Genomic DNA, 27805 nt, shown 5'->3' with positions numbered 1-27805 from the left:
CCAGACTAAGTCCGCCGGATAGTCTGACCGTGTGTACGCGGCATAAGTGTCAAAGTCAATATTGAAGAACTTGCTTACTTTGACTGCATCCAGAGAATAGCCATTTGCAGCTGGATGTTCACTCAAGTTGGACAGTCCCTCTGTCACAAGGTCTAGCAGCCAACAAACTGATTACTCAGGAACGAGTCTCTGCCACAGACGTTGTTGTAGAGCATACAAGGATAAGCCTCTGCCACAGACGTTGTTGTAGAACACGTAGGAAAACTAAACTTGTAGAACACTCGTAGGATACCTGGATCTTTCAGCCAGCTTGGCGATATCCACAAGACTGGATTCTCTTGGGTACTTCAGCTCCTCCAGGCTCTTGCTAAGAAACCAACCCGTACGTGGTCTTCTTCTAAAGAGTCCTCCCCTGGATAGCGTGAAGTCATTGGGTCTCTCCCAAACCGGAGATGGCACCCAAACACCTCAGAATCCTCCTTTAGTTTCCTTGCCTCGGGCTAGCCAGCCCCAAGACAACAAGATCAGGTGGATCCGTACCCCAGGCCATAGCCTTCCTGGGGGCTGGTCAGGAGGACAAGGACCATGAAGTCAGTACATCCTTCTGGACCGGAACCCCGAACCACGTGACGTCCACATCTTAAATACCCTCTCCCAGAAAGCACAGCAAGAGCGCCACTCCCACTGGGCGGACTCCGAGAGAGAGTAACTTAAGCACCCAACCAGACCATAGTTCCAAGCCTGCCAGAAGAGACCGTGCCCCCTGTGGCCAGGCTGAACATCCCATAGTCCAGTCAGACTGATGCCGAGGTCCCAATTTAGACAACTGTACCCAAACCAAACTGCAGTTCAGGTGTAACCTTAAATTTGAAAAACACAGGAGCCGGTGCTACATATATATATATATATATATATATATATATATATATATATATATATATATATATATACAGTACCGAGCTTTATGGTGAACTGCGTCTTCATACACTTGAGGACCGCAGCAATTTTTACAATTTTCGCACATATGTGTTGTGTTGTTGGGGTGATTATACCCATGTCTGTAGACATGTGCAGAATGAAAACATTTTTGTTCTGTTTTGATTCGTTATTTACACACATTAGTTTAGTTTGTTTCAATTATTATTATTCAGAATTAGTTTTGTTTTTTTTTGTTTTGAGTTTGATTCGATTCAAATTTTCTAAATTCACTCGAATTGAACTCATCTCGACCAAATTCAGAAAAATTCGAATCAATTCGAATTCCATTACAAAAGCAAATTTATTCTTTTCAAACTCAAATTTTGGAAGATGGTTATATTCTTTCTATTTTATCCTATTGTATTGTTTTTTTTTCTATTCTATTCTGTTCTTTTATTTGCTTTTATTTTCTAATCTATTCTTTTCTATTCAATTCGAATTAGAATTTTTTCTATTAGAAAATAGAATTTTGGAAAAAGTTTATATTCTTTCTATTTTATTTTATTATATTGATTTTTTCTATTCTATTCTATTCTGTTCTTTTATTTGTTTTTCTTTTCTAATCTATTATGTTCTATTCTATTCAAATTAGATTTTTTTCTATTAGAAATTGGAATTTTGGAAAACGTTTATATTCTATTCTATTTTTTTCTATTCTATTCTGTTCTTTTATTTGCTTTTCTTTTCTAATATATTATTTTCTATTTTATTCAAATTAGAATTTATTCTATTAGAAAAAAGAATTTTGGAAACATTTTATATTCTTTCTATTTTAATCTGAATTTTCAAAAAAGGAAAAATTCATCCAAAATTCAATTCGGAACTAAACGAACCGCACGTCCTTCTATTCTATTCTATTGTTTATTAATTAATTCAAATTTATTCTATTTGAAATTCAAATTTCAGAAGATGGTTATAGTCTTTCTATTTTATTCTTATCCTAGTCCTTTATTTTCCGTTCTATTTGAATCTGTCCTTTTATAGTATATTCTATTTTGTTTTGTTTTTCTCTATTCCATTCTATTCTAGTCTTTTATGTTCTATTCTAATCCTTTTTTTCTATTGTATCCCTTTATTTTATATTCTATTTTTTTCTATTCTTTTATTTTATATTCTGTTCTGTTTTACTCTATTCTATTCTATTCTTTTAATTTATATTCTATTATTTTATATTCTTTCTGTTCTATTTTATTCTCTTTTGAAATTAAAATTTGATTAGAAAACTATTTCAATTCTAAATTACATTTGGGATTTTAGTTTCGTTATTTTGGCTTTGTTTAAATTGTTTAAATTCATTACTATTGTAATTTGGAAATTCAGGTACAGCCAAATTTCTGAATAGCAAAAAATTTGTCAGAATTTCTACATGTCTACTTATGTGGCAGATGCATTTTCTAGCAAGTTGCACCAGTCCAAACTGTATTTTAGGGTGTGGCAGCCCACTTTTATTGGAAAGGAGAAGAGAAAGTTCACACAGACATCAGTTACCCATGCAGGGGTTCTTCCACATCAACAGAAGCATTCAACTAAAAATACCAAGCTACCTGGCTCCCATTTCAGCAGCACCGTTGCTCTTCTTACCAGTCCCACTAACTTTATTTCTCAGCTCTACCAGTTCGTGTGGCTCACTTAGCATTAAGTCGCCTGCTGCACGGCCCACTCCTGGCTTTTGGATAAGGGTTCCCCTGACACTCCAACAGGATCCCAGCTGACTTCTTGGAAGAAAACTCCTGTCTCCTGGCCGGGGCACCTCTGACCCCTGGTTGAGACCTCCTGTATTTTGACTCCTGGCTGGGGCCCCTCTGTCCCCCTGGATGAGACCTCCTATCTCCAATAGGCAAGGTTCCGCATACCTCCCAACTGTCCCGAATTCGCCGGGACTGTCTCAAGATTTCAAGTATATCCCAGTGTCCCGCAAAGTCCTGGAGCCCAATGCCGGAAGAACATAAAAACACTGTACACTTGGAGGAGTGATTTAGGGGTGTGGGGGGAGGGTAATAAGATGGTATGTGCTGGGAGGAGAGGGTGCTTTTAAAGTGGAGAAGACTTCTTCTAGAGGGGGGTTGGATTTGTAACCCCCCTCATCCCACCTTCTAGCACAAGTCCACTCCCCTCCCAAAGAACCCCCCCCACCTATCTGCCCACCCACCTTCTAGCATAAGGCTACCCACTTCTCAAAGTGCTCCCCAGTACATATCTGACCCCCCGCCCCACATTCTAGCACAAGCCCTCTCCCCTCCAAAGTGCCCCCCATCACATATCTGCCCCCCCACCCCACATTTTAGCACAAGTCCACTCCCTTCCCAAAATTGCACAAAAGCACATATCTGACCTCCCCTCCCAAAACACCCCCAGGACATATCTGATCCCCAAACCCACCTTCTCACAGAAGTGGTCTCCTCTCCTAACCCCCCCCCCCCCCCCAGCACGTATCTAACACCCCCTCCATCCCACCTTCTAGCACAAGTCCTCTCCCTCTCCAAAGCTCCCCCCAGCACATATCCAAAACCTGGGTTTTGTTTACCCATGCCTTTTAATCCCCTCTGACTGTGATGTTTGGCCACACCCGTTTTATGCCACTGCGCTCTTACCACGCTGCAGGTATTTTCCTTCCTCAAGTGTGCCTCATTCTCAAATTTGAAAGTTGGGAGGTATGGTTCCGTACCTCCGAAGACGCTTTGGATCCTTTAAGCTCTATGCCCCAACCCAGGTTTACATAATTCACAAATTAAAAATAACTGAAACTTTTTTAAAAAAAGTGTTTTTGTTAGTTTATGTTATCAATTTTTTCTAAATAAGTAATTTTTCTCCTTCGCTGATGGGCGCTGATGAGGCTACACTGATGGGCACTGATAGGCGCCACTGATGTGCACTGAAAAAGCGGCAATGATGAGGCTGCACTGATATGCATCACTGATAGGCTTCACTGTAAGGGGCACTAATGTGCACTGATACGGCAGCACTGATGAGCATTGATAGGCGGCAATGATATGTGGCACTGATTGGCACTGATTGTCACTGACGGGCATTGATTGTCAGCACTGGTGGGCACTGATTGGCAGCACTTGTGGACACTGATGCGAAGGCATTGATGATGCTGCACTGATATGTGGCACTGATGGGCAGCAATGATAGGTACCACTGATTGGCACTGACAGGCATAACAGATGGGCATTGTTTGTCAGCTCTGATGGGCACTGATTAGCAGCACTTGTGGGCACTGATGCAAAGGCACTGATGCAAAGGCACTGATGATGCTGCACTGATGATGCGGCAATGATAGGCAGCACTGATAGGCACCACTGATTGGCACTGACAGGCATCACTGATGGGCATTGATTGTCAGCACTGGTCGGCACAGATTTTGAGCACTGGTGGGTAATCAGTGCCCTGATTGTCATGGCAGATGTCCCCCGTGTGGATTTGCCGTTTTTTATGCTCTCCTCTCCTCACGTGCTGTCAGCATGAGGGGAGGATTGCCGATAATCGGCAAATCCTGTTTACATCTGTGATCTCATGTGGTAAAGAACCTCCGTGACTGGCTCTTTACCCCGATCTGTGATCAGCTGAGCCCGAAGGAAGCAGCGATCACAGATCACTGCCGATGCGTGCCGCGAACGTAGGCAGGGCAAGCATGGGAGCACGTCATATGATGGCAGCCCAGCAAAGTGCGACCACACTGCAGCCATCATTTGGCTATAGCTCATTCCCAAAGGGGTTAAAAGCCCTTTTTGCTAATCAGTTTATAGTTAGCAGTGAACAATGGCCCAAGAATGATGACTTCTAACATTCCAACATTTGCTGTGATATGTGTGTGGCACAACCATTGTTTTCACACATCGGGGGCACGTGCCGCTTGTTTGTACTCGTATGTAAATGTAGATAGGGGCAGGGGGCATTAACTTTTTATTAATTTTTATTTGTGTATTTTTTTTTTATTATTATTATTATTTGTCATTTTTATTGTGTCTTTTAGGAAAGGCTTGTCCTCTCTGTATTACCTCGATTTGTTGTACTTGAAATGATCAACGACATGACCAATGTAGAAGACGAACATCTGCAGCACCAGTTTCACAAGATTTACATTCATCGCTATGAAAATGTCAGGTAAGAGAACGTACGACCTCCTCACCCTGCAACAGATGCTCCACCTAAAGATGAATTTTTAGATTTTTTTTTTTTTACCTTCTTTACTAAAAAAAAAAAAAACTTGTTTCCATTTAAATTAGGTAAATGAAATACCCAAAACGAAACCCTTACTGGAAGGGAGTGGTGGACACCATAAACAGGATATTTCAGATCTCTATGCCTACAAATCCAAAACACTGCTTACTTAAAGAGGAAGTAAACCCTGATGGGTTAACTTCCTCTTTTTTTCCCTGCAAAGGTAAAGCATAATGGACTACTATGCATCGCATAGTAGCTCATTATGTGTCACTTACCTGACACAGGAGCCAGCGAAGTCGCCGCTGTCCCCTGTAGTCCGCCGCATCCATGTTGCTGGTGGCGTCTCGCAGCTCCGACGAATCACAGCGGCGCAGCCGCGATGACGTCACTCCCGCGCATGCGCACGGGAGTCGCGTCTCGCAGCTCCGCTGCTGCCATACGGCGAAGCCGCGATGACGTCACTCCCGCGCATGCGCACGGGAGTCGACAAATTAGGCAAATCCATTCTTGGATTTGCCGCATTTAGTGCGCCTGCGCGCCGCTGTCTACGGTGCATGCGCCGTAGACAGCGGTGCCCATTTTCGGGCAAATATCTCCTAAACCATATAGGTTTAGGAGATATTGCTTGGACCTACAGGTAAGCCTTAATCTAGGCTTACCTATAGGTCCAAGTTGTTTGGAAGGGTTTACTTCCTCTTTAAGACTGGGATGCCATTAGGTCATGTGCATGTAAAGGCAGGCGTCCCAATACTTGTAGATAGTTGATGTTAATAGACAAGACCTGATTATGATGTTCTGATCCTTGTGCTCTGTCACTGTTGCGCTCCCCCCCCCCCGGGGGTGTTCCATTAATTCTAATGGTGGATGATGGAATCCTCCGGTGAGTCCCGGTTACTATGTTACCAGCCGGTAATAATCAGGTTCAGCATGTCAGCGGTGTGTGGTGTAGGACGGGTGACACTCATCCCTCTGTCTAGAGCAGCCTTTCTCAACCTTTTCAACACAGAGGAACTCTTGAAATAGTTCTCCGGTCTCAGGGGAACCCCTGCTAAAAACTAGAAATTTACCACTTCTGATATATTAGTGTGATGGTCAGTGGGACGAATGGTCCTTACACTTGTGGTCATTGGGACGAATGGTCCTTACACTTGTGGTCATTGGGACGAATGGTCCCTACACTTGTGGTCATTGGGACGAATGGTCCTTACACTTGTGGTCATTGGGACGAATGGTCCTTACACTTCTGATCAGTGGGACGAATGATCCTTATAATTGTGGTCATTGGGACGAATGGTCCTTACACTTGTGGTCATTGGGACGAATGGTCCTTACACTTGTGGTCATTGGGACGAATGGTCCTTACACTTGTGGTCATTGGGACGAATGGTCCTTACACTTGTGGTCATTGGGACGAATGGTCCTTACACTTGTGGTCATTGGGACGAATGGTCCTTACACTTGTGGTCATTGGGACGAATGGTCCTTACACTTGTGGTCAGTGGGAAGAATGGTCCTTACACTTGTGGTCAGTGGGACGAATGGTCCTTACACTTGTGGTCATTGGGACGAATGGTCCTTACACTTGTGGTCATTGGGACGAATGGTCCTTACACTTGTGGTCAGTGGGACGAATGGTCCTTACACTTGTGGTCATTGGGACGAATGGTCCTTACACTTGTGGTCAGTGGGACGAATGGTCCTTACACTTGTGGTCAGTGGGACGAATGGTCCTTACACTTGTGGTCATTGGGGCGAATGGTCCTTACACTTGTGGTCAGTGGGACGAATGGTCCTTACACTTGTGGTCATTTGGAGGAATGGTCCTTACACTTGTGGTCATTGGGAAGAATTACCTCCTTACAGATAGCTAAAAAGATCAATGGTGTGAGTGGGAACTTATCTGAGAGGCAGACATTGCCCAATGCTGAAGGAACCCCTAGCAACCTCTGGAGGAACCCTGGTTGAGAATCATTGGTCTAGAGTTTCTTCTTCTTTTCCCTCTCTGGATTCCCAACATTTAGAGGATTGCAGCTGCTGGATTCCCAGGAAAAGATCTCAGAGATTCAGATTTTACAATCGCTTCAACCTCCTTTGCCTGCATGTGGACATCATCTCATTCATTCCATTTCTAAAAAAAACACCTGAGACCTATACTGATTGCCAAGTTCTCCTTCTGAGAATGTTACCTGCCTGGGTGTCATGCTAATCCTCTGTCTTCAGTACAATGTAACCTATTGTCTTACAAGCGTGCAGGTGACCTCTATCAGCCTCATGCTGGTTTTCATGATCTGCTCACTTGTTTTGGGTCAGCGACCTTATTGAGGCCAGAAACAGCCAGTCATGCTAGCATTTTCAAAAGCAAATATGCAATGGCAGCTTCCGAATATAATAATTCCCTTTTAAATATTTTCCTTCTGGCTTATTTGTTTTTTGAATGACGTCACCAGAGCATGGTCACATCAAGCTGTTCTTGAATTTCGGTTCCAGTCCTTTGGGTTTGTAGATTTGTCCCTGGCGGTGTCCTTGGATTTCAGGATTGAACAAGTACCGGGAAATGTCTTCTTCTTCTTTTTTTTTTTTCATGTGAGAATTAATTCTCAGTTGTGTTTTGCTTCTACACTTTTCAAGTCGGTATTGATCAAAGACAAGCTTCTAAAGAGCAAAATATTGTTAATATTCCAATTGAATAAACTGGTTTTCAGTGGGGTTTCCAGCAATTAGCAATCCTCAGAAGACGATCTCATGTGAGATCAGATGAATGCACCAATTATACCGCAAAGTGTTTCTGGAAATCATTTTAAAATATTGCCAGTCGTGTATGATTTTCAGGCTGGGTCTTTAAAAGGAATGCCACTCTTAACACGTTTGTCTAAAAAAATAAAAATATATATATATTTTTTTTAATTTAGGGAGACTATACAAAAATGCTGCTATTGCTGTCAAATAAAAAACAAAAAAAAATAAAAAAAATAATGATTTTATAATGATCCAAATTGTACTGTCTCCCTTTATTTTGTAAAGTGATGGGCAAATTGTTGGCGCTATATAAATCCTGTATAGGGATATTATAATACAAAAGAAATGTCATAAAATAAAAAAGAAACCTTTTAGCAACCTGCGCCCCCTACTCATCACACACCAGCATGTAAGTGCACTGGCTTTATGGAGCCTAATGCACGCCCGCTGGTGTGAATGGGAGGATGCAAACGGATGAACATTAAATGACAGGTCCACTTTAATGCTAGTGACCACCTTCATCATACACTATATTACCAAAAATATTGGGATGCCTGCCTTTACTTGCACATGACCTTTTTTTTTTTTTTATCCATATTAAACATATACATACATACCGAGGCTTCACAATCTATAATGCTGCGTACACACAATCGGAAATTCACCCAGCAAAAGACCGATGAGAGTTTTTCATCGGAAAATGCGACCGCATGTATGCTCCATCGGAATTTTGCTGGCCGAATTTCCACCAGCAAAAGATTGAGAGCATGTTCTCAATTTTTCCAACGGAAAAAGTTTTGATCGGAAATTCAGATCGTCTGTAGAAATTCCGACACGCAAAATTCCTACGTATGCTCGGAAACAATTCGACACATGCTCGGAAGCATTGAACTTAATTTTCTCGGCTCGTCGTAGTGTTGTACGTCACCGCGTTCTTGACGGTCGAATGTTCAGCAAACTTTTGTGTGACCGTGTGTATGCAAGTCGCGCTTGAGCGGAATTCCGTCGGAAAAAGCTATGATGGTTTTATGATGGAGAATTCTGATCGTGTGTACGCTGCATTACAAGACATAGTAAACTTAATTACTTTGTAGTCTAATGCCCTGTACACACGGTCGGATTTTCAGACGGAAAATGTTTAGATGGGAGCTTTTTGTTGGAAATTCTGACCGCGTGTAGGCTCCATCGGAATTTCCGTCACACAAAATTGAGACCTGGATCTCAAATTTTCAGAGAACAAAATCCGTTGTCGGAAATTCCGTTCGTGTGTACACAATTCCGACACGCAAAGTTCCACGCATGCTCGGAATCAAGCAGAAGAGCCACACTGACTATTGAACTTCATTTCTCTTGGCTCGTAGTACGTGTTGTACGTCACCGCGTTCTTGACGTTTGAAATTTCCGACCAACTTTGTGCAACCGTGTGTATGCAAGACAAGTTTGAGCCAACATCCGTTGGAAAAAATGGATTTTGTTGTCGGAATGTCCGATCAATGTCCGATCGTGTGTACGGGGCATTAGTGTATAGCAATATCTTAGGCATGATTCAATAGAAATATATCCCTGTCAACCGGGTCTTTTCCTTCCCAGGGCTTATGCCCCGTACACATGATCGGAAGTTCCGCCAGCAAGTCCAATGTGAGGTTTTGGTCGGAAATTCCGACCGTGTGTAGGCTCCATCGGACTTTTGCTGGTGGAATTCCCGCCAGCAAAAGATTGAGAGCAGGTTCCAAATTTTTTGGTCGGAAAAAGTTCAGATTGTCTGTACCAATTCCAACTCGCAAAATTCCTACGCATGCTCAGAAACAATTCGATGCATGCTCGGAAGCATTGAACTTAATTTTCTCGGCTCGTCGTAGTGTTGTACGTCACCGGGTTCTTGACGGTTGAAAGTTCAGAGAGCTTTTGTGGGACCGTGTGTGTGCATTCCGTTAGAAGAACCACCCAAGATTTTTCCAACGGATATTCCACTCATGTGTGTACGGGGCATTACTTGTATTGTATTACCCTGGTTCCCTGATCCAGTATTTTATCAATTTGTCTCACCCAGCATTCATACCTAGCAGCCTACCCATGACCAGGTCCACCGGGGCAAGTTCCGGTACATCCAGCCACAGGCCCCAGAGTTTCTCAACCTTTTATTTTTGGAGCCTTGCTCCCACTGCATTAATCAATTCCTTAACTATGGGGGCTCCTCCTACTTCCAATGTTTCATTATCAGCTTGTGTGCCAAAAGTAGAGTTCTGGTAACTGCGACCCTGACGCACTATTCCCATTCAAATTCCTCTAGAACATTAAGTAAGCAGTGTTTTGGATTTGTAGGCATAGAGATCATATATATCCTGTTTATGGTGTCCACCACTTCCTTCCAGTAGGGGTGTCGTTTTGGGTATCTCCACAGTAGATGGATCAGGTCTCCATGATCTCTTTTGCACATGAACTTTAATGGCATCCCAGTCTTAGGCCGTAGGGTTCAATATTGAGTTGGCTCACCCTTTGCAGCTATAACAGCTTCAACTCTTCTGGGAAGGCTGTCCACAAGGTTTAGGAGTGTGTCTATGGGAATGTTTGACCATTCTTCCAGAAGCGCATTTGTGAGGTCAGGCACTGATGTTGCATGAGAAGGCCTGGCTCGCAGTTGCCACTCTAATTCATCCCAAAGGTGTTCTATCGGGTTGAGGTCAGGACTCTGCCCGCACAGAGACCTGATCTTAACCCGATAGAACACCTTTGGGATGAATTAGAGTGGAGACTGCGAGCCAGGCCTTCTCATGCAACATCAGTGCCTGACCTCACAAATGCGCTTCTGGAAGAATGGTCAAACATTCCCATAGACACACTCCTAAACATTGTGGACAGCCTCCCCAGAAGGGTTGAAGCTGTTATAGCTGCAAAGGGTGGGCCACCTCAATATTGAACCCTACGGACAAAGACTGGGATGCCATTAAAGGTCATGTGCGCGTAAAGGCAGGTGTCCCAATACTTTTGGTAATATAGTGTATCATCATCATGTTTGATGTTGCCCATAGTTCCACTTTAAACGCTTATTTTACTAGACGCATTACATAATATATCCGAGAGCTTTGCATTGCCATCAGTATCAGTGCGTCCCTCGGTGGAACCCGCAGACCCCCAGCTCTGATGGACGGACAGTAAAGCGGCATTATATATATGTGGTGGATAAGCCGCTTGATTTCACAGTTAAATCCCAGCCCCTGAAAACAGGCTTTTTTTTATGCTGTCCTGGCTGGTGCAGAAACAGATGGGAATGTAAAAGGATTGTGCGTTCAGTTCAGTTATTGGAAAGCGGCACACATGAAATAACAGTCTATTTTTATATATCGTCATTACAGATCCCGTTAACCCTTCACTGCCTCATTTAAGCAAAGGGCAGCGGGGAAAGTTGCAGGAACCTCTAGTAGCCTATCAGAAATCATCTGCGGCCGATCGGACTGATGATATGAGATCTGTCTGGGTCTCCATTGCTCCTTGCCCTGATGTAGTAATCCCTTGGGGCCCATTTGCATTTTTTGCGTTGTGGCGTCACATTGTGAAACGCGTGCGTTAATGCAAAAGAGCTGCCCTGTGTGCGGTGCATTGGGGTAACATTCATTGTGAATAGCACCCCGGGGCATTGTATAGCAGAGCCTAAGGCATATACACTCTCCGGCCACTTTATTAGGTACACCTTGCTAGTATCGGGTTGGACCCTCTTTTGCCTTCAGAACGGCCTTAATTCTTCATGGAATAGATTCAACAAGGTGTTGGAAACGTTCCTCAGAGATTTTGCTCCATAGTGACATGATAGCATCAAACAGTTGCTGCAGATCCATTCCACCACATCCCAAAGGTGCTCCATTGGATTGAGATCTGGTGAGTGTGGAGACCATTGGAGGACAGGGACCTCATTGTCCAGTGGTGAGATGATTGGAGCTTTGTGACATGGTGCATTATCCTGCTGGAAGGAGCCATCAGAAGACAGGTACACTGTAGTCATAAAGGGATGGACATGGTCAGCAACAATACTCAGGTAGGCCGTGGTGTTTAAATGATGCTCAGTTGGTACTAAGGGGCCCAAAGTGTGCCAAGAAATCCCCCACACCATTACACCACCACCACCAGCCTGAACCGGTGATACAAGGCAGGATGGATCCATGCTTTCATGTTGTTTACACCAAATTCTGACCCGACCATCTGAATGTCTCAACTGAAATCGAGACTCATCAGACCAGGCAATGTTTTTCCAATCTTCAATTGTCCAATTTTGGTGAGCCTTTGCCAATTGTAGCCTCAGTTTCCTGTTCTTAGCTGACAGGAGTGGCACCCTGTGTGGTTTTCTGCTGCTGTAGCCTATCTGCTTCAAGGTTTGATGTGTTGAGCCTTCAGAGATGGTATTCTGCACACCTTGATTGTAACGAGGGGTTATGTGAGTAATGCCCTATACACACGATAGGATTTTCCAAGGACAAAACCGTGGATTTTTTTCCAAAGGCTCAAACTTGTCTTGTATACACACGTTCACACAAATGTTGTCGGAAATTCCGAACATCAAGAATGCGGTGACGTACAACGAGCCGAGAAAAATGAAGTTCAATAACCAGTGCTGCTCTTCTGCTTGATCATGTGCATCAGACTTGGGTACAGACGATCGGAATTTCCAACAACAAGTTTTGTTGTTCGGAAAATTTGAGAACCTGCTCTCAAACATTCGTGGGCGGAAATTCCGACAACAAATGTTCAATGGAGCATACACACGGTTGGACTTTCCGACAACAAGCTCACATCCAGCATTTGTTGTCGGAAATTCCTATCATGTGTACAGGGCATTACTGTTGCCTTTCTATCATCTGGAACCAGTCTGCCCATTCTCCTCTGACGTCAAGAAGGCATATTTCTCCACACAAATACCGCTCACTGGATATTTTCTCTTTACTGTAAACCCGAGAGATGGTTATGTGGAAATCCCAGTAGACCAGCAGTTTTTGAAATACTCAGGCTCAGCCCGTCTGGCACCAACAACCATGCCACGTTCAAAGTCACTTAAATCCCCTTTCTTCCCCATTCTGATGCTCGGTCTGAACTGCAGCAAGTCGTCTTTGCTACCTCTAGATGCCTAAATGCATTGAGTTGCTGCCACGTGATTGGCTGATTAGCAATTTGTGTTACCAAGCAATGTATATTGTACATCCACGTCAGGCCCTGCCTGCAAGGAGCTTACAATCTAAGGTCCCTAATTCATACACATATTAGGGCACAATTCAGAGAGGAGCCATTTAATCTACAAGAATGTCTTTGGAGTGTGGGAGTAAACTCATGCAGGCACAGGAAGAACATACAAACTTCCACGCAGCCAGTGCCGTGGTTGGGATTCGAACCGACGACCCTAGTGCTTAACACAATGCACGTTAATTCATGCCATAACACATTAACCACTTCCCAACCGAGCCATAGTAAAATGATGGAGGTGGAATACTGGGGTTATGGCTGCAGCAATATTCCATAACCCCCGTTTTTTTTTTTTTTTTGCAGCTGGTGATTCTCTAACTGCTAAAAGTGATCCGAGTAGCTGATTAGCCACTGGATGACTTGTAGAAGTGGCAGGAGGGGTCGCCTTCCCCCCGCGTCCTGTCGCTTTCCAGTGGTTACCGGACTTTTTTTTACCATCCTGCCAGCGCACCGCTCCAGTGTGAAAGCCCTCTGCCTCAGTGTGAAAGGGGCCTAAAGGTGGTAAACGCATACGTAGGTCACGTACCACATATGTGAACGCTGTTCGCACCACACATGTGAGGTATCGCTGTAGAGAACGTCAGAGCGAGAGCAATAATTCTACAACTAGATCTCCTCTGTAACTCTAAATTGGTAACCTGTAGAACGTTTTTAGGCTGGTTCACATCTCCGAACTAAGTGGCTCGCAGCAGGTGTCCAGTGCATCCCTGTTCACCAGTTTTTGGCTGAATTTGGATCTGAAAAGGACCAGAAGACACAATAGTGTGAACCCAGCCTCAAATTGTCGCCTATGGAGATTTTTAAGTACCGTCGTTTTGCACCATTCCACGAGCATTCGTAAATTTAAGCCATGATATGTAGGTATCTATTTACTCAGCATAACATCATCTTTCATATTTTACAATATTGGAGTATAGATTGTGTTTTGTTTTGTTTTTTAGTTCATTAACCACTTGCTTACTGGGCACTTAAACCCCCCTCAGTCCCAGACCAATTTTCAGCTTTCAGCGCTGATGCACTTTGAGTGACAATTACGCAGTCATACAACACTGTACCCAAATGAAATTTTTATCATTTTTTTCCCACAAATAGAGCTTTCTTTTGGTGGTATTTAGTTACAGCTCGGAGTTTTATTTTTTGCTAAACAAACAAAAAAAGATGCAAAAAAAAAAAAAAAAAAAAATCATGTTTTAATAGTTTGTTATAAAATGTTGCAAACGGGTCATTTTTCTTCATTGAAGTGCGCTGATTAGGCGGCACTGATAGGCTGCATTGGTGGGCACTGATGGGCTGCATTGGTGGGCACTGATGGGCTGCATTGGTGGGCACTGATAGGCTGCACTGGTGGGCACTGATAGGCATAGTTAAGGCGGCACTAATAGGCACAGATAAGGCGGCACCGATGGGCACAGATAAGGCGGCACTGATGGGCAAAGATGGCACGGATGGGTGGCACGGATAAGTGGCACAGATGGGTGGCACGGATGGGCACTGATAGGTACCACAGATAGATGGGACTGATGGGCACTGATAGGTGGCACTGATAGGTGGCTCTGATAGGTGGCACTGCTGGGCACTGATGGGCGGCACTGCTGGGCACTGATGGGCGGCACCGCTGGGCACTGATGGGCGGCACTGGGGTGCAGCACCTTTGAGGCAGATTTTGGGTGGCACTGTGGGTGGCACTGCTGGGTGGCACTGTGGGTGGCACTGTGGGCACTGCTGGGTGGCACTGTGGGCACTGCTGGGTGGCACTGTGGGCACTATGGGCACTGCTGGGTGGCACTGACAGGGGGGCACTTACTTTATTTCAGGATGGCACTGCGGGTGGCAGGTGGGCACTGGCAGGGGGCAGGTGTCCGCTGGAATTGCTGGCCGTGATCGGGACTGATGTCCCGAACACGGCCGCCGGCGATCGGCTTTTTTTTTTTCTCCTCGCGCTGTCAGCGCGAGGAGGAATACTAGCCGATTACCGGCTCCGTTTTATCACATGATCAGCTGTCATTGGCTGACAGCTGATCACGTGATAAGGGGTCGGGATCGACCCCTTACACGGATCGTGATCAGGCGAGTCTCACGGACTCGCCGATCACAGAGCGCGCCGCGCGCGCCCCTCAGGGGGCGCGCAGGCCGCTCGTAACCGGGACGACGTCAATAGACGTAGTCCCGGCAATCTAGGTCCGCGCTAATGCCGTCATTCGGCAATAGCGCGGTACCCAAGTGGTTAAAGTGTTTTTTCCCCCAAAAAAACTTGTGTTGGAAAAATTGCTGCACAGATACCAGGTGACCTAAAAAATTGCAACAACCGCCATTTTATTCTCTAGGGCCTCTGCTAAAAAATATATATAATGTTTGGGGGTTCTAAGTAATTTTCTAGCAAAAACAAACAAACAGATTTTTACATATACTGTATGAGGGAAGCGTCAGAATTGTTCCGGTGGCAGTGGCGGTGCGTCCATAAGGCCGCCCCTTCTCTCCAGCCACCCCTCTAGCACTAATAGATAGACTCATGCATTGAATGAATCTATCTATGGCTGCCGCTGTCACCCCCTATTCAGGTGCCTGGTCCCTTTTTGGGTGCCGGGCGCCTGAATTACAGTGGCATTTTTTTTAAGCATCTAATTAGAGCCGTAGGCTCTAATAGGCATCAAAAAAGCTCAGCTGTGTTAGAAAAGCGAATTAATATTTTTTCAGTTTGTTTGCAGCTGCACCCTCCCCAAAAATTTCCAACCATACATATAAAACAATAGTGAATGAATAAACTAAACCTTCTAAATAGACAAACGCTTCATACGGTGCAGATATAAATGCGAAGAAAAAATTATTATTTATACAATATTTAAAAGTGCAAAACGTGCATAACTTTAAAACAATGCACGAATATTACAGCAGCAGACCGGATATGGACGTCACTTCCGGGTTCCTACGCGTTACGTCGTCCCAGTTGAAGTCTACACGACGTAACGCGTAGGAACCCGGAAGTGACGTCCATATCCGGTCTGCTGCTGTAATGTTCGTGCATTGTTTTAAAGCTTCGTTTGTGAGTAGTATTTAGCCTTTTAAATAAACATGACATGTTTTAAATACTACACTATGGCAGCCCTCTTTTGATCTATTTCTTTGAGTGCACCTTATATTACACACAAGGAAGCTGGATGAATCTCTAAGAACCTGCTATATAGCCATCCCTGTGATCGCCCTGGTCTACCTGGTTGCCCTGTACTCATTTCGCTGTTTACCTCACAGCGTTGAGGTAATTGCATTTTATTAGCATCACTTGCACGAACCACCACAGAAGGATTGTTGGCTCAGCACGTTGCACTTTAATTTAGTGTGTTTATTTAGTCACACTATCTGACTATGTATGGGACACTTTAATGTGCTTCACTTTAACCACGCAGATTTGGTTTTCTTTGCATATCATTTTTGTCACTTTTTGGTATAAACAGTTTTTTTTTTTTTTTTTACGGTATCTTTACATTATACCTGCGTTTATGCATTGTTGATGTGTTTAGCATAACATATGCACCTAGCCACTTTGGAGCTATTTTTATATACTTTATAATACATCATGCACTGGATCACTTTTAGCTATATTTATGCACGTTTTGCACTTTTAAATATTGTATAAATAATAATTTTTTCTTTGCATTTATATCTGCACCGTATGAAGCGGTTGTCTATTTAGAAGGTTTAGTTTATTCATTCACTATTGTTTTATATGTATGGTTGGAAATTAGCGCATCACACCTTTAGATAATACAGTTAAAACATACTTGTTTAATAATAAAAGTAAAAATAACAAACGTTGTCAATACATAAGCAAAGTTCAGTTATCGGAACGGATAGTCAGCCAAGCCAGAAGTCAGGGACCAATGTAGTGGAACAGCAAGCAGGATCTGGAGCCAGAAGGGATGTCAGCAAAGCAAGTCTTGAACAGAATTGCAGGAGATAGTTTCTGTGATGTTGACCAAGGCGAAGGCAGAGATCCTCTAGGCTGGGTGGCTTAAGTAGGCAGGACTAACGAGCATTATATCATCAACAGCTGAGTACCTGTGGAGAGAGATAGGAGCTGGCAATTAACTGACAGCTGAGTGGCTAGCTCAGAGAAGGAAGGGCTGAGCCCAGCCCTGACAGAGGATAATAAAAAGTGCATATTGAAGCAAGTAAAATAGCCTTGCATGCCTCCTAAGGGCTCGTTACATTGGAGGGCAGTAAAACCCACCCCTCAACCACTCCCCCTTTAGAAGCACCTGGGGGTGTAAATGTACTGCTCTGCTTTGCAGCCATGGCAGGAATGATACTCCTTGGCACAGTCGGTGGTCGCAAGTGAATGGGGATATAGCTGCATTCAGCATATAGAGGTGTGTTTAGGAGACAACAGGGCCACCAATCAGAAAGTGTGCTATACTCACTTCATCCACTAGGGAGTTAAATAAATTAAAACAAAAATTACAATTTAATGATAGCTCTTTCTTAAGGACAAACCTCCATGCATACAATAAACCATGTGCAGCCGCATACAAAAACACACACACAGAGAAGTGTGAATGGAGCCTTAATTATGTTATAGTGAATTCATACAGTGACTGCATTCATTTATATTTCTTCAATCTGTGCTCAGAATAAAAGAAAGCATTTCAAACATTAAATAATAATTGTAAATGAACCTTCCAGAGGATTATGTTCTCTACACAACATATGTGATAGATTTATTACACAGCGGAAAGATGGTTTTCCATAGAGGTCTAATAAAACAGAACCCAGCAACGGGCCTGATTGGTAAGCTATACGTGGCATGCTTTGATTTAAGCTGTTTTTTTTTTGTTTTTTTTTCTTCCTTATTGAAGCCAATGTGGCCATTATCATAACCTATCAATCAATGATTGATTTAATGTGCTGGATGCACGCTAGTGTTGGTTTCATAACAAGAATAATTATTCCATCTGCACACTCCAATAAATATGTGGATCAGTCCCAGAATTCATGTAATTCCGGCCGGCGCGATCACAGCGAGATGTAACTATGTCCAAATCAGCCGCATTATGACATCATGGATACACTGCTATTCTATATAAGAGGAGTGGGGATTATTTATTAATAATAATAATAAGATAGATAGATAGAAAGATCTAGATAGATAGATCTAGATAGATAGATAAATAGATAGATTTATATAGATAGATAGATAGATTTATATAGATAGATAGATAGATGTAGATAGATAGATTTATGTAGATAGACAGATAGATAGATCTAGATAGACAGATTTATATAGATAAATAGATCTAGATAGATAGATTTATGTAGATAGATAGATAGATAGATAGATAATGATAGATAGATAGGGATAGATATAGATATAGATAGATCTAGATAGATAATGATAGATAGATCTAGATAGATAGATAGATAGATGTATATAGATAGATAAATGTAGATAGATAGATGTAGATAGATATATAGATATAGATAGATCTAGCTCTAGATAGATAATGATAGATAGATCTAGATAGATAGATTTATGTAGATAGATAGATAGATAGATAGATCTAGATAGACAGATTTATATACATAGATAGATAGATCTAGATAGATAGATTTATGTAGATAGATAGATAGATAGACAGATTTATATAGATAGATAGATAGATAGATAGATAGATAGATCTAGATAGATAGATTTATGTAGATAGATAGACAGATAGATTTATGTAGATAGATAGATAGATAGATAGATAGATAGATAGATCTAGATAGACAGATTTATATAGATAGATAGATAGATCTAGATAGATAGATTTATGTAGATAGATAGATAGATTTATGTAGATAGATAGATAGACAGATAGATAGATAGATAGATCTAGATAGATAGATAGATAGATAGATCTAGATAGATAATGATAGATAGATCTAGATAGATAGATTTATGTAGATAGATAGATAGAAAGATTTATGTAGATAGATAGATAGGTCTAGATAGATAGATAGATTTATGTAGATTTATGCACTGCGTCGCTTTAACTGACAATTGGTTGTGCGACGTGGCTCCCAAACAAAATTGACGTCCTTTTTTTCCCACAAATAGAGATTTCTTTTGGTGGTATTTTGCGCTATAAACAAAAAAAGAGCAACAATTTTTCGAAAAAAACGCATTCTTTTTTACTTTTTGCTATAATAAATATCCCCCAAAAATATATAAAAAAACGTTTTTTCCCTCAGTTTAGGCCGTTACGTATTCTTCTACATATTTTTGGTAAAAAAAAATCGCAATAAGCGATTATTGGTTGGTTTGCGCAAAATTTATAGTGTTTACAAAATAGGGGATAGTTTTATGGCATTTTTATTAATAATTTTTTTTTTTACAAGTAATGGCGGTGATCAGCGATTTTTATTGTAACTGCGACATTATGGCGGACACATCAGACATTTTTGACACATTTTTGGGACCATTGTCATTTATACAGCAATCAGCAATATACAAATGCACTGATTCCTGTGTAAATGACACTGGCAGTGAAGGGGTTAACCAGGGGGTGGCAGTGTTGGGGTTAAATGTGTCCTAGGGGTGTGTTACTAACTGTGGGGGGCGTGGCTGTGTGTTAGTGAACACTGATCTCTGCTCCAATCACAGGGAGCAGAGATCAGTTTCACTTGTTGCTAGGCAGAACGGGGAGATGCTGTTTACATTGGCATCACCCCGTTCAGCCTCCCCGTGAGACAATCGCAGGTATCCCCGTGGCGATCGAGTCTGCGCGACCCGCGACCCGACCAGCACGCACGTGTGCCGCCGCTGGCGTGCATGCGATGGCGTGGTGGCAATTTCAACTGGATGTACCTGTACGCCAGTTTGCCTGCCCGTGCCATTTTGCCGACGTACATCGTCGTGTGCCTGTCGGGAACTGGTTAAAGTTCATGTGCATGTAATGGCAGGTGTCCCAATATTTATAGATAGATAGATCTAGATAGACAAATAGATTAAATCTACATAGTTAGATCAAGATTGCTAGATCTAGATAGAGAGATAGATTGATAAATAAATAGATCTTGATAGATAGATAGATAGTGAGATAAATTTAAATAAATAGATCTAGATTTGTCACATGAAAAGATGTAATAAAATAATTACAAAAATGTGAGGGGTGTACTCACTTTAGTGAGCTACTATATATATTTATTTATATATATATATATATATACCGTATATATATATATTTCAATTAACTACATTGTATTGGCTTACTGTCATATTATGTTGTCAGTGTCCATGAGCTATAATTTAATCACATTTTTTTTGTTTTCTTTGTAGCATACTTTTTGCAGATGTCAAAGGATTCACCAATCTGTCCACTACCTTATCAGCACAAGAATTAGTCCGAATGTTGAATGAACTCTTTGCGAGGTTTGATCGCCTAGCTCATGTGAGTCCAATCATATCAGGGTTCTAAGTCTGCTGATTCTTGATTGTTGGCTATTACGTTATATAATTGCATCCTGGAATCAGATTGGGGGGGGGGGTCACATTTATTTTTTATTTTTTATTATTGGCATTGTATTTTATGTATTGTTTTAGAATTGCTCAGTCTTTACATTTATTGATTCACACATTGTAATGTGTGAAATATACCGTAGGTACTATAAGATGAGATTGAATCCACTTTTATTATTATTATCATTATTGTTATTATTATTATTATTATTATTATACAGGATTTATATTTTTATTTATTGGCATTTTTTTGTATTTTATGTATTGTTTCAGAATTGTTCAGTCTTTAAATTTATTGATTCACAAATTGTAATGTTTGTAATATAGGTACCATAAAGATGAGATTTAATCAATTTTTATTATTATTATTATTATTATTATTATTATTAATGTTCAAAAAGAATCTCATGTACCAGGGGCGGACTGACCATTCGGCCACTCGGGCACTGCCAGAGGGCCCCAGGCCACTAGAGGGCCCCATCAGGGTTGCCAGCCTCACTAAAACCAGGGACAGTATGTAAAAATCTGTGTTTTTTTACATCTGTCTCTGAAATGTCCCTTACCAACATCCTTTTGGTCTAAAAATCCTGAGATTATAGCTGCCCCAACTCTCCAGTACCTTCTCAGCCAATAGAAACATGTCTATGTATACTGTGTGTACATGTATGTGTATACTGTGTGATTGTATACTGTGCGTGTGTATACTATTTGGCCCCATAATCTCTGATTGCCTGGGGACCCCATAATCTCCTATTGCCCGGGGCCCCATGAGTTGTCAGTCCGCCCTGTCATGTACCAAATCTTGGCACAGAGCCAAGAACTTTTGTGGTAGCGTTTTTTTTCTGTGATTGCACCGCGATCTGTCGTTCGGCAATCGCGGCAAGATTGCACTGCGTTGGGGGGGGTGCCATTAAGAAATAATGGCATCGCAAACATGTCCCATGTTTCACCACATTCTGGTAGCATTCTGGGGGCAGAGTCACGGCGATTCCGCCCGCGATCTAGAATGCCCAGGTGTGAATGGCGCCATAGCCATTACAACCACTTTGGGAACCCTCAGCCCCGGTGAGCTCGTTCTTGGGAGGAGTTATGCGAAATGTCTGAAGAGTGAATGTCTGTCTGAAGGAACCTGCTGTATTTGCGTGCCGGCCAGGAGCAGATGGTCCATAAGGGGTGCAGGTGTGCCCCCCTAGTGTGCATGCGGTGAAGCCGGACTCTATGAGTTTTTTTTTTTCAATCCACATGATTAGAGCCTGAGGCTCAAATTGGCTTGAAACGGGCTGGGCTCGGGGTGCAGAGCACTGGGAATCAATATTCTCTATTGTGTTCTGGCTTCCACTCCAGGCCAATCAGGACTGAGGTGCGGGGAGACAGTGGAGGGCTGAGTGTGGGGGGGGGACCGTGGAGGGGTGATAAACTCACAGTGTGTGGTGAAATCAGAGCAAGCCATTTCAGTACAGGGAAGGAGCCTGTACAACGGACTTTCCGTCTGATGTTTTCCGACATATTTTGGCCCAAACTTGTCTTGCATACACACGGTCGCACAAAGTTGTCGGAAAATCCGATCGTTCTGAACGCGGTGACGTAGAACACGTACGACGGGACTATAAACGGGCCAGTAGCCAATAGCTTTCGTCTCGTAATTTATTGTGAGCATGCGTGGCACTTCGTCAGAATTGTCTACACACGATCAGAATTTAAACGATCGGATTTTGTTATGGGAAAATGTTAGATCCAGCTCCCAAACTTTGTGTGTCGGAAATTCCGACAGAAAAGGTCCAATGGAGCCCACACACGATCGGATTTTCCGACAACACGATCCGATCACACATTTTCCGTCAGAAATTCCGACCGCATTTACAGGGCATAAGACTGAAGGGATTGCTGAAAAATATAATTTTTAATTCATTATTATCAAGCTATTAATTACTAATTTAATATTAAAATATAATATATTAATAACTATTAATATATTATTATAGAAATATAGAAATCTTCAGTATTGTAAATGCTGAATGTTACATATTTGCACTTTTTGCACTTATATTGCTTTATTTGATTGCTTTATTCACTATTTATTAGTGAATAATAATAATAATTATAAGTATTCTCTGAGTACTAACTTTTCAGTTTGTTATTAATTCTTGCTACTTTATAAATGATATTAATTTAGAAATTTGTCAGGTAATAGAAACTTTTCAGGCAACAAACATACTGCAGCTAAACCCTCAAAAAAATACATATTTGTATACTTTAGTGGCGGGGGGGGGGGCGGAGTTGTCATTCGACCCGCCAAATGACGGGAGCTGACAAATGGCGGTGAGCAGCGGGTTTTATTTTTTTTCTGTGCAAGTCTTCGGTCGTTTATCGAGATTGATGTGGATCTACATTGCTGGACGACGTGGATGACAATAGATGTACATTGGGAGACTTTTTTATTTTTTTTTAACCACTTCTCGCTGGCTGTATTGTAAAATGATGGCTGCAGCGGAGATCAGTTATTGTGACTGAGCGTCATATGACGTCCAGCAGGATAAGCCGAGGGCACGCATTGGGGCGATCGGTAGTGTGGTGTGTCGCTGTGACACAACACATCTACAATCCTGGTAAAGAGCCTATTACGTAGGCTCTTTACCATGTGATCAGCTGTGTCCAATCATAGCTGATCACATGGTAATCTGGAAGTGCCGTTCATCGGCTTTTTCTCTGTTTCCGCTGACAAAGCTTTAGTAGAGGAGAGACGATCAGCAGCTCTCCTAAAAGAGGGGTCTGTGCTGATAATCAGCCCATCGATTATCAGTGCAGGCCCTTCAGGGATGCCAACAGAGTGCCAATCCATGCCCACCAAGGATGGCAACCCATGCCCACTAGATATGCCAACACATGCCCACCAGGTATGCCAACGCATGACCACCAGGGAGGGCAATCAGTGCCCATTTTAGGGATGCCAATCAGTGACCACCAGCGATGGCAATTAGTGCCCATCAGTAATGCCTGTCAGTACCTCATCACTGCTACCTATCAGTGCCATCTATTAGTGCCCATTAGTACTCCCCATCAGTGCCCATCATTGCCGCATACCAGTGCCCATCAGTGTCACCTAACAGTGTCCATCAGTGCCACCTATCAGTGCTCACCAGTGCTGCATATTAGTGCCTCATCAGCAGTGCCCATCAGTGTCACCTCATCAGCGCCCATCTGTGAAGGAGAAAAATTACTTATTTACAATAGAAATTAACAGAAACAAAGAAAAACGTTAAAAAAAATATGGTCTTTTTTTAATTGGTTCAGCAAAAAAATAAAAAACCCAGTTGTGATTAAATACCACCAAAAGAAATCTCTATTTGTGTGAAAAAAATGATAAAAATTTTATTTGGGTACAGTGTGGCATGATTGCACGTTTGTCATTCAAAGTGTGACAGCGCTGAAAGCTGAAAATTCACCTGGGCAGGAAGGGGATGAAAGTGCCCGGTATTGACGTGATTTTTTCACATTTGACATGTTTTGGTGAATGTGTATGGGTGCTATGTACCCCATATCATTCACAATTTTGTTTTTTACAGCCAGCGGCTGGCTTTCTCATGAAAGCGATGGGAGGAGATGCCTCCCCCTCCTACCGCTCACCGTTGGTTATCGTTTTGCGGTCCAACGGAGCGGCTGGCTAGTTCCAGAGGTGATCAAAGAGCAGATTCTCTATGGCCTTAGACCTATGGCCTTGGAGGACCAGATAGATAGACGGCACTTCTGATCCAGGCTGGAAGTAAAACATTTTTTTTTAAAGCCGAAGATCAAAAAAAAATTTATTATTATTATTTTTTGTTGATCTTTTGTTTTTAAAGGTAAAGGAGAGATCTGGTTTTTTTTTGACCCCAGATCTTCCCATAAAGAGGACTTTTTAATTTTATTACAAGTGATGTTTACCTTCCTTGTAAAAGAAATAAAAGTGATCAAAAAATGAATCAAACTAAAGGGACAATGTAAAAAAAAAAAAAAAAAAAATTATTATTTTTTAAAGCACCCCCATTCCTCGGTGCTCTCGTGCACAAGCGAACATATACGTAAGTCACGCATATGTAAATGGTATTTGCATCACACATATCGCCGCAAACGTTAGAGCGTGAGAAATAATAATTTAAACTTGTAAACAAAAAGTGCCAGAAAAAGTAGTTAAAGGGGACTTCCAAATTATCTATCTAGTCGTACATTTGTATATGTCTGTCTGTCTGTCTGTCTGTCTGTCTGTCTGTCTGTCTGTCTGTCTGTCTGTCTGTCTGTCTGTCTATCTATCTATCTATCTATCTATCTATCTATCTATCTATCTATCTAATAGATAGATAGATAGATAGATAGATAGATAGATAGATAGATAGATAGATACAGTGGATACACCCCTCACATTTTTGTAAATATTTTACTATATATTTTCATGTGACAACATTGAGGAAATTAGACTTTGCTACAATGTAAAGTAGTGAAGTAATGAAGACAAGCAGACTAAAGACAGGGATTACTGGAACCATGTCCTGTGGTCTGATCAGACCAAGATAAACTTATTTTGTTCAGATGGTGTCAAGCGTGTGTGGCGACAACCAGGGGAGGAGTACAAAGACAAGTGTGTCTTGCCTACAGTCAAGCACGGTGGTGGGAGTGTCATGGTCTGGGGCTGCATGAGTGCTGCCGCCACTGGGGAGCTACAGTTCATTGAGGAACCATGAATGCCAACATGTACTGTGACATACTGAAGCAGAGCATGATCCCCTCCCTTCAGAGACTGGGCCGCAGGGCAGTATTCCAACTTGAAAACGACCCAAACACACCTCCAAGACGACCACTGCTTTGCTAAAGAAGCTGAGGGTAAAGATGACGGACTGGCCAAGCATGTCTCCAGGCCTAAACCCTATTGAGCATCTGTGGGACATACTCAAATGGAAGGTTGAGGAGCGCAAGATCTCTAACATCCACCAGCTCCGTGATGTCGTCATGGAGGAGTGGAAGAGGACTCCAGAGGCAACCTGTGAAGCTCTGGTGATCTCCATGCCCAAGAAGGTTAAGGCAGTGCTGGAAAATAATGGTGGCCTCACAAAATATTGTCACTTTGGGCCCAATTTGGACATTTTCACTTAGGGGTGTACTCACTTTTGTTGCCAGCGGTTTAGACATTAATGGCTGTGTGTTGAGTTATTTTGAGGAAAAGAACACATTTACACTGTAATGCCGTGTACACACGATTATCCGGCGGACAACCCGCCGGACTTTGCAGAGGAGGTCGAAATGAACGGACTTGCCCACACATGGAGAAAAATCCATTCATTTTGAACGTAGCTCCAGGTAGCCGGGACTAGCGAAGGAAGTCAATGTCGCTGCCTCTAACGGCGAGACTGACACCTCGCTAGCCCCGTCGCCTGGTATGGATTTAAAGGGGAACCCCTACGCCAAAAAAATGGCATGGGGGTCCCCCCAAAGTCCATACCAGACCCTTATCTGAGCATGCAGCCCGGCCGGTCAGGAAAGGGGGTGGGGACGAGCAGGCACCCCCCCTCCTGAACCATACCAGGCCGCGTGCCCTCCTGACAACCTTGGCCGTTGGTTGTCGGGGTCTGCAGGCGGGGGGCTTGTTGGAATCCGGGAGCCCCTTTTAATAAGGGGGCCCCCATATCCCGGCCCCCCACCCTATGTGAATGAGTATGGGGTACATGGTACCCCTACCCATTCACCTGAGGGAAAAAAAGTGTTAATAAAAAAAAACACAACACAGGTTTTTAAAGTACTTTATTGGACAGCTCTGGGGTTCTTCTTCAGACTTCGGGGGTCTTCTCGCCGGGCTCCTCCACTATCTTCTGCTCTTTTACCGCTAGCTCTTTTACTAGCGGAGGAGCCCGGCTTTCTTCTTCGTCGTCGCCGCCGTCCAGGGGTCTTCTTCCGACTTTTTCTTCTGCCTTCGGGTGTCTTGTCCCGCTCTTCACTTCTTCTGCCGGGCCTCCGCTTTCTTCTTGCAGCTCTTTTACTAGCGTTGGCCCGGTCTTGTCGCTGTCGCCTTCTTCTTCTCTTCTTCCGATGTTGACACAACGCTCTCTCTGCCCTTAATGCCAGGGACGCGTTGTGCGGCGACTTATATAGGCATAATGGGGGGGGGGGGGTCACCGGGCGATGTCACATAGTGACCCCACCCCTTATGATGTCACAGTCCCAGCATCCCCTGATCGTGTGTACGCGAGATACTGTATGTATATATATATATATATATATATATATATATATATAGATAGATATTAAAAAAGGTTGATAGATGGATAGATTATAGATATAAAGATAGATAGATAGCTGGATAGATAAATATACGATGATAGATAGGTAGAGATAGATATAGATCACGCTATAGATAGACTTGACTGGCTCCTTGGGTTGCTTCTCCCTCTCCCAGTCTAATTCTGCTTTAAAGTGACTGATATCAAACTGCTCGCATTTATAAAAAAATACACATAGGGGGTTATTTACGAAAGGCAAATTCACTTTGCACTGCAAGTGCACTTGGAAGTGCAGTCGCTCTAAATCTAAGGGGTAGATCTGAAATGAGGGGAAGCTCTGCTGATTTTATCATCCAATCATGTGCAAGCTAAAATTCTGTTTTTTATTTTCCTTGTATGTCCCCCTCGGATCTACAGCGACTTTACTTCCAAGTGGACTTGCAGTGCAAAGTGGATTTTCCTTTAGTAAATAACCCCCATAGAGTGTTCATGATTACAGAGCCACATTAATGTGTCCTTTATATAAATTATTTTACTGAATGATATCATCAATGTGAACTCACAGAAGGCGGGTTTCTTTGTCTTTCACATTGTGGATATAAATGAATTCCCGGCCGTCTGTCATTGCAGACAAATTGCTGTAACAGGAGACTGTCATACAATACAAGGGGGAGCATGCAGTAACACAATTACCTGTACACACATGAGGAGAGGCACTTAGAAATGCATGGTGGAGCACCTATTCTTCTTCTATTCTTCTCCTGGGATCTCACCACCCAACCATGACATGTCACAAGACTTGGGAAACATGGAGCTTTTTTTTTTTTATCTTCTCCCATTTGGTGTTTTTTTTCCTAAAAAAAAAAAAAATATATATATATATATATATATATATATATATATATATATATATATATATACACACACACAGTGGGGAGAACAAATATTTGATACGCTGCAG

The 27805-nt window shown here is 42.6% G+C and overlaps 1 protein-coding gene across 2 annotated transcripts in view; it reads left to right on the top strand.

Annotated features, from left to right (window-relative positions):
* Positions 1 to 27805, top strand: part of ADCY8 (adenylate cyclase 8) — a 437831-nt gene that overhangs the window by 179774 nt on the left and 230252 nt on the right. For both annotated transcript variants that reach the window (XM_077493354.1, XM_077493353.1), the window contains exons 3-4: positions 4955 to 5085; positions 20420 to 20531. In XM_077493354.1, coding sequence (XP_077349480.1) covers positions 4955 to 5085; positions 20420 to 20531 — 243 coding nt within the window. The remainder of the gene's footprint in view (positions 1 to 4954; positions 5086 to 20419; positions 20532 to 27805) is intronic.

Source organism: Lithobates pipiens, unplaced genomic scaffold (assembly GCF_037356315.1).
Source record: "Lithobates pipiens isolate NorthernLeopardFrog02 unplaced genomic scaffold, aLitPip1_a1.2 Scaffold_19, whole genome shotgun sequence".
Classification (NCBI taxonomy): domain Eukaryota; kingdom Metazoa; phylum Chordata; class Amphibia; order Anura; family Ranidae; genus Lithobates; species Lithobates pipiens.
Note: the sequence above shows the minus strand (reverse complement) of the source record. Positions and strands in the feature narration are given on the sequence as shown.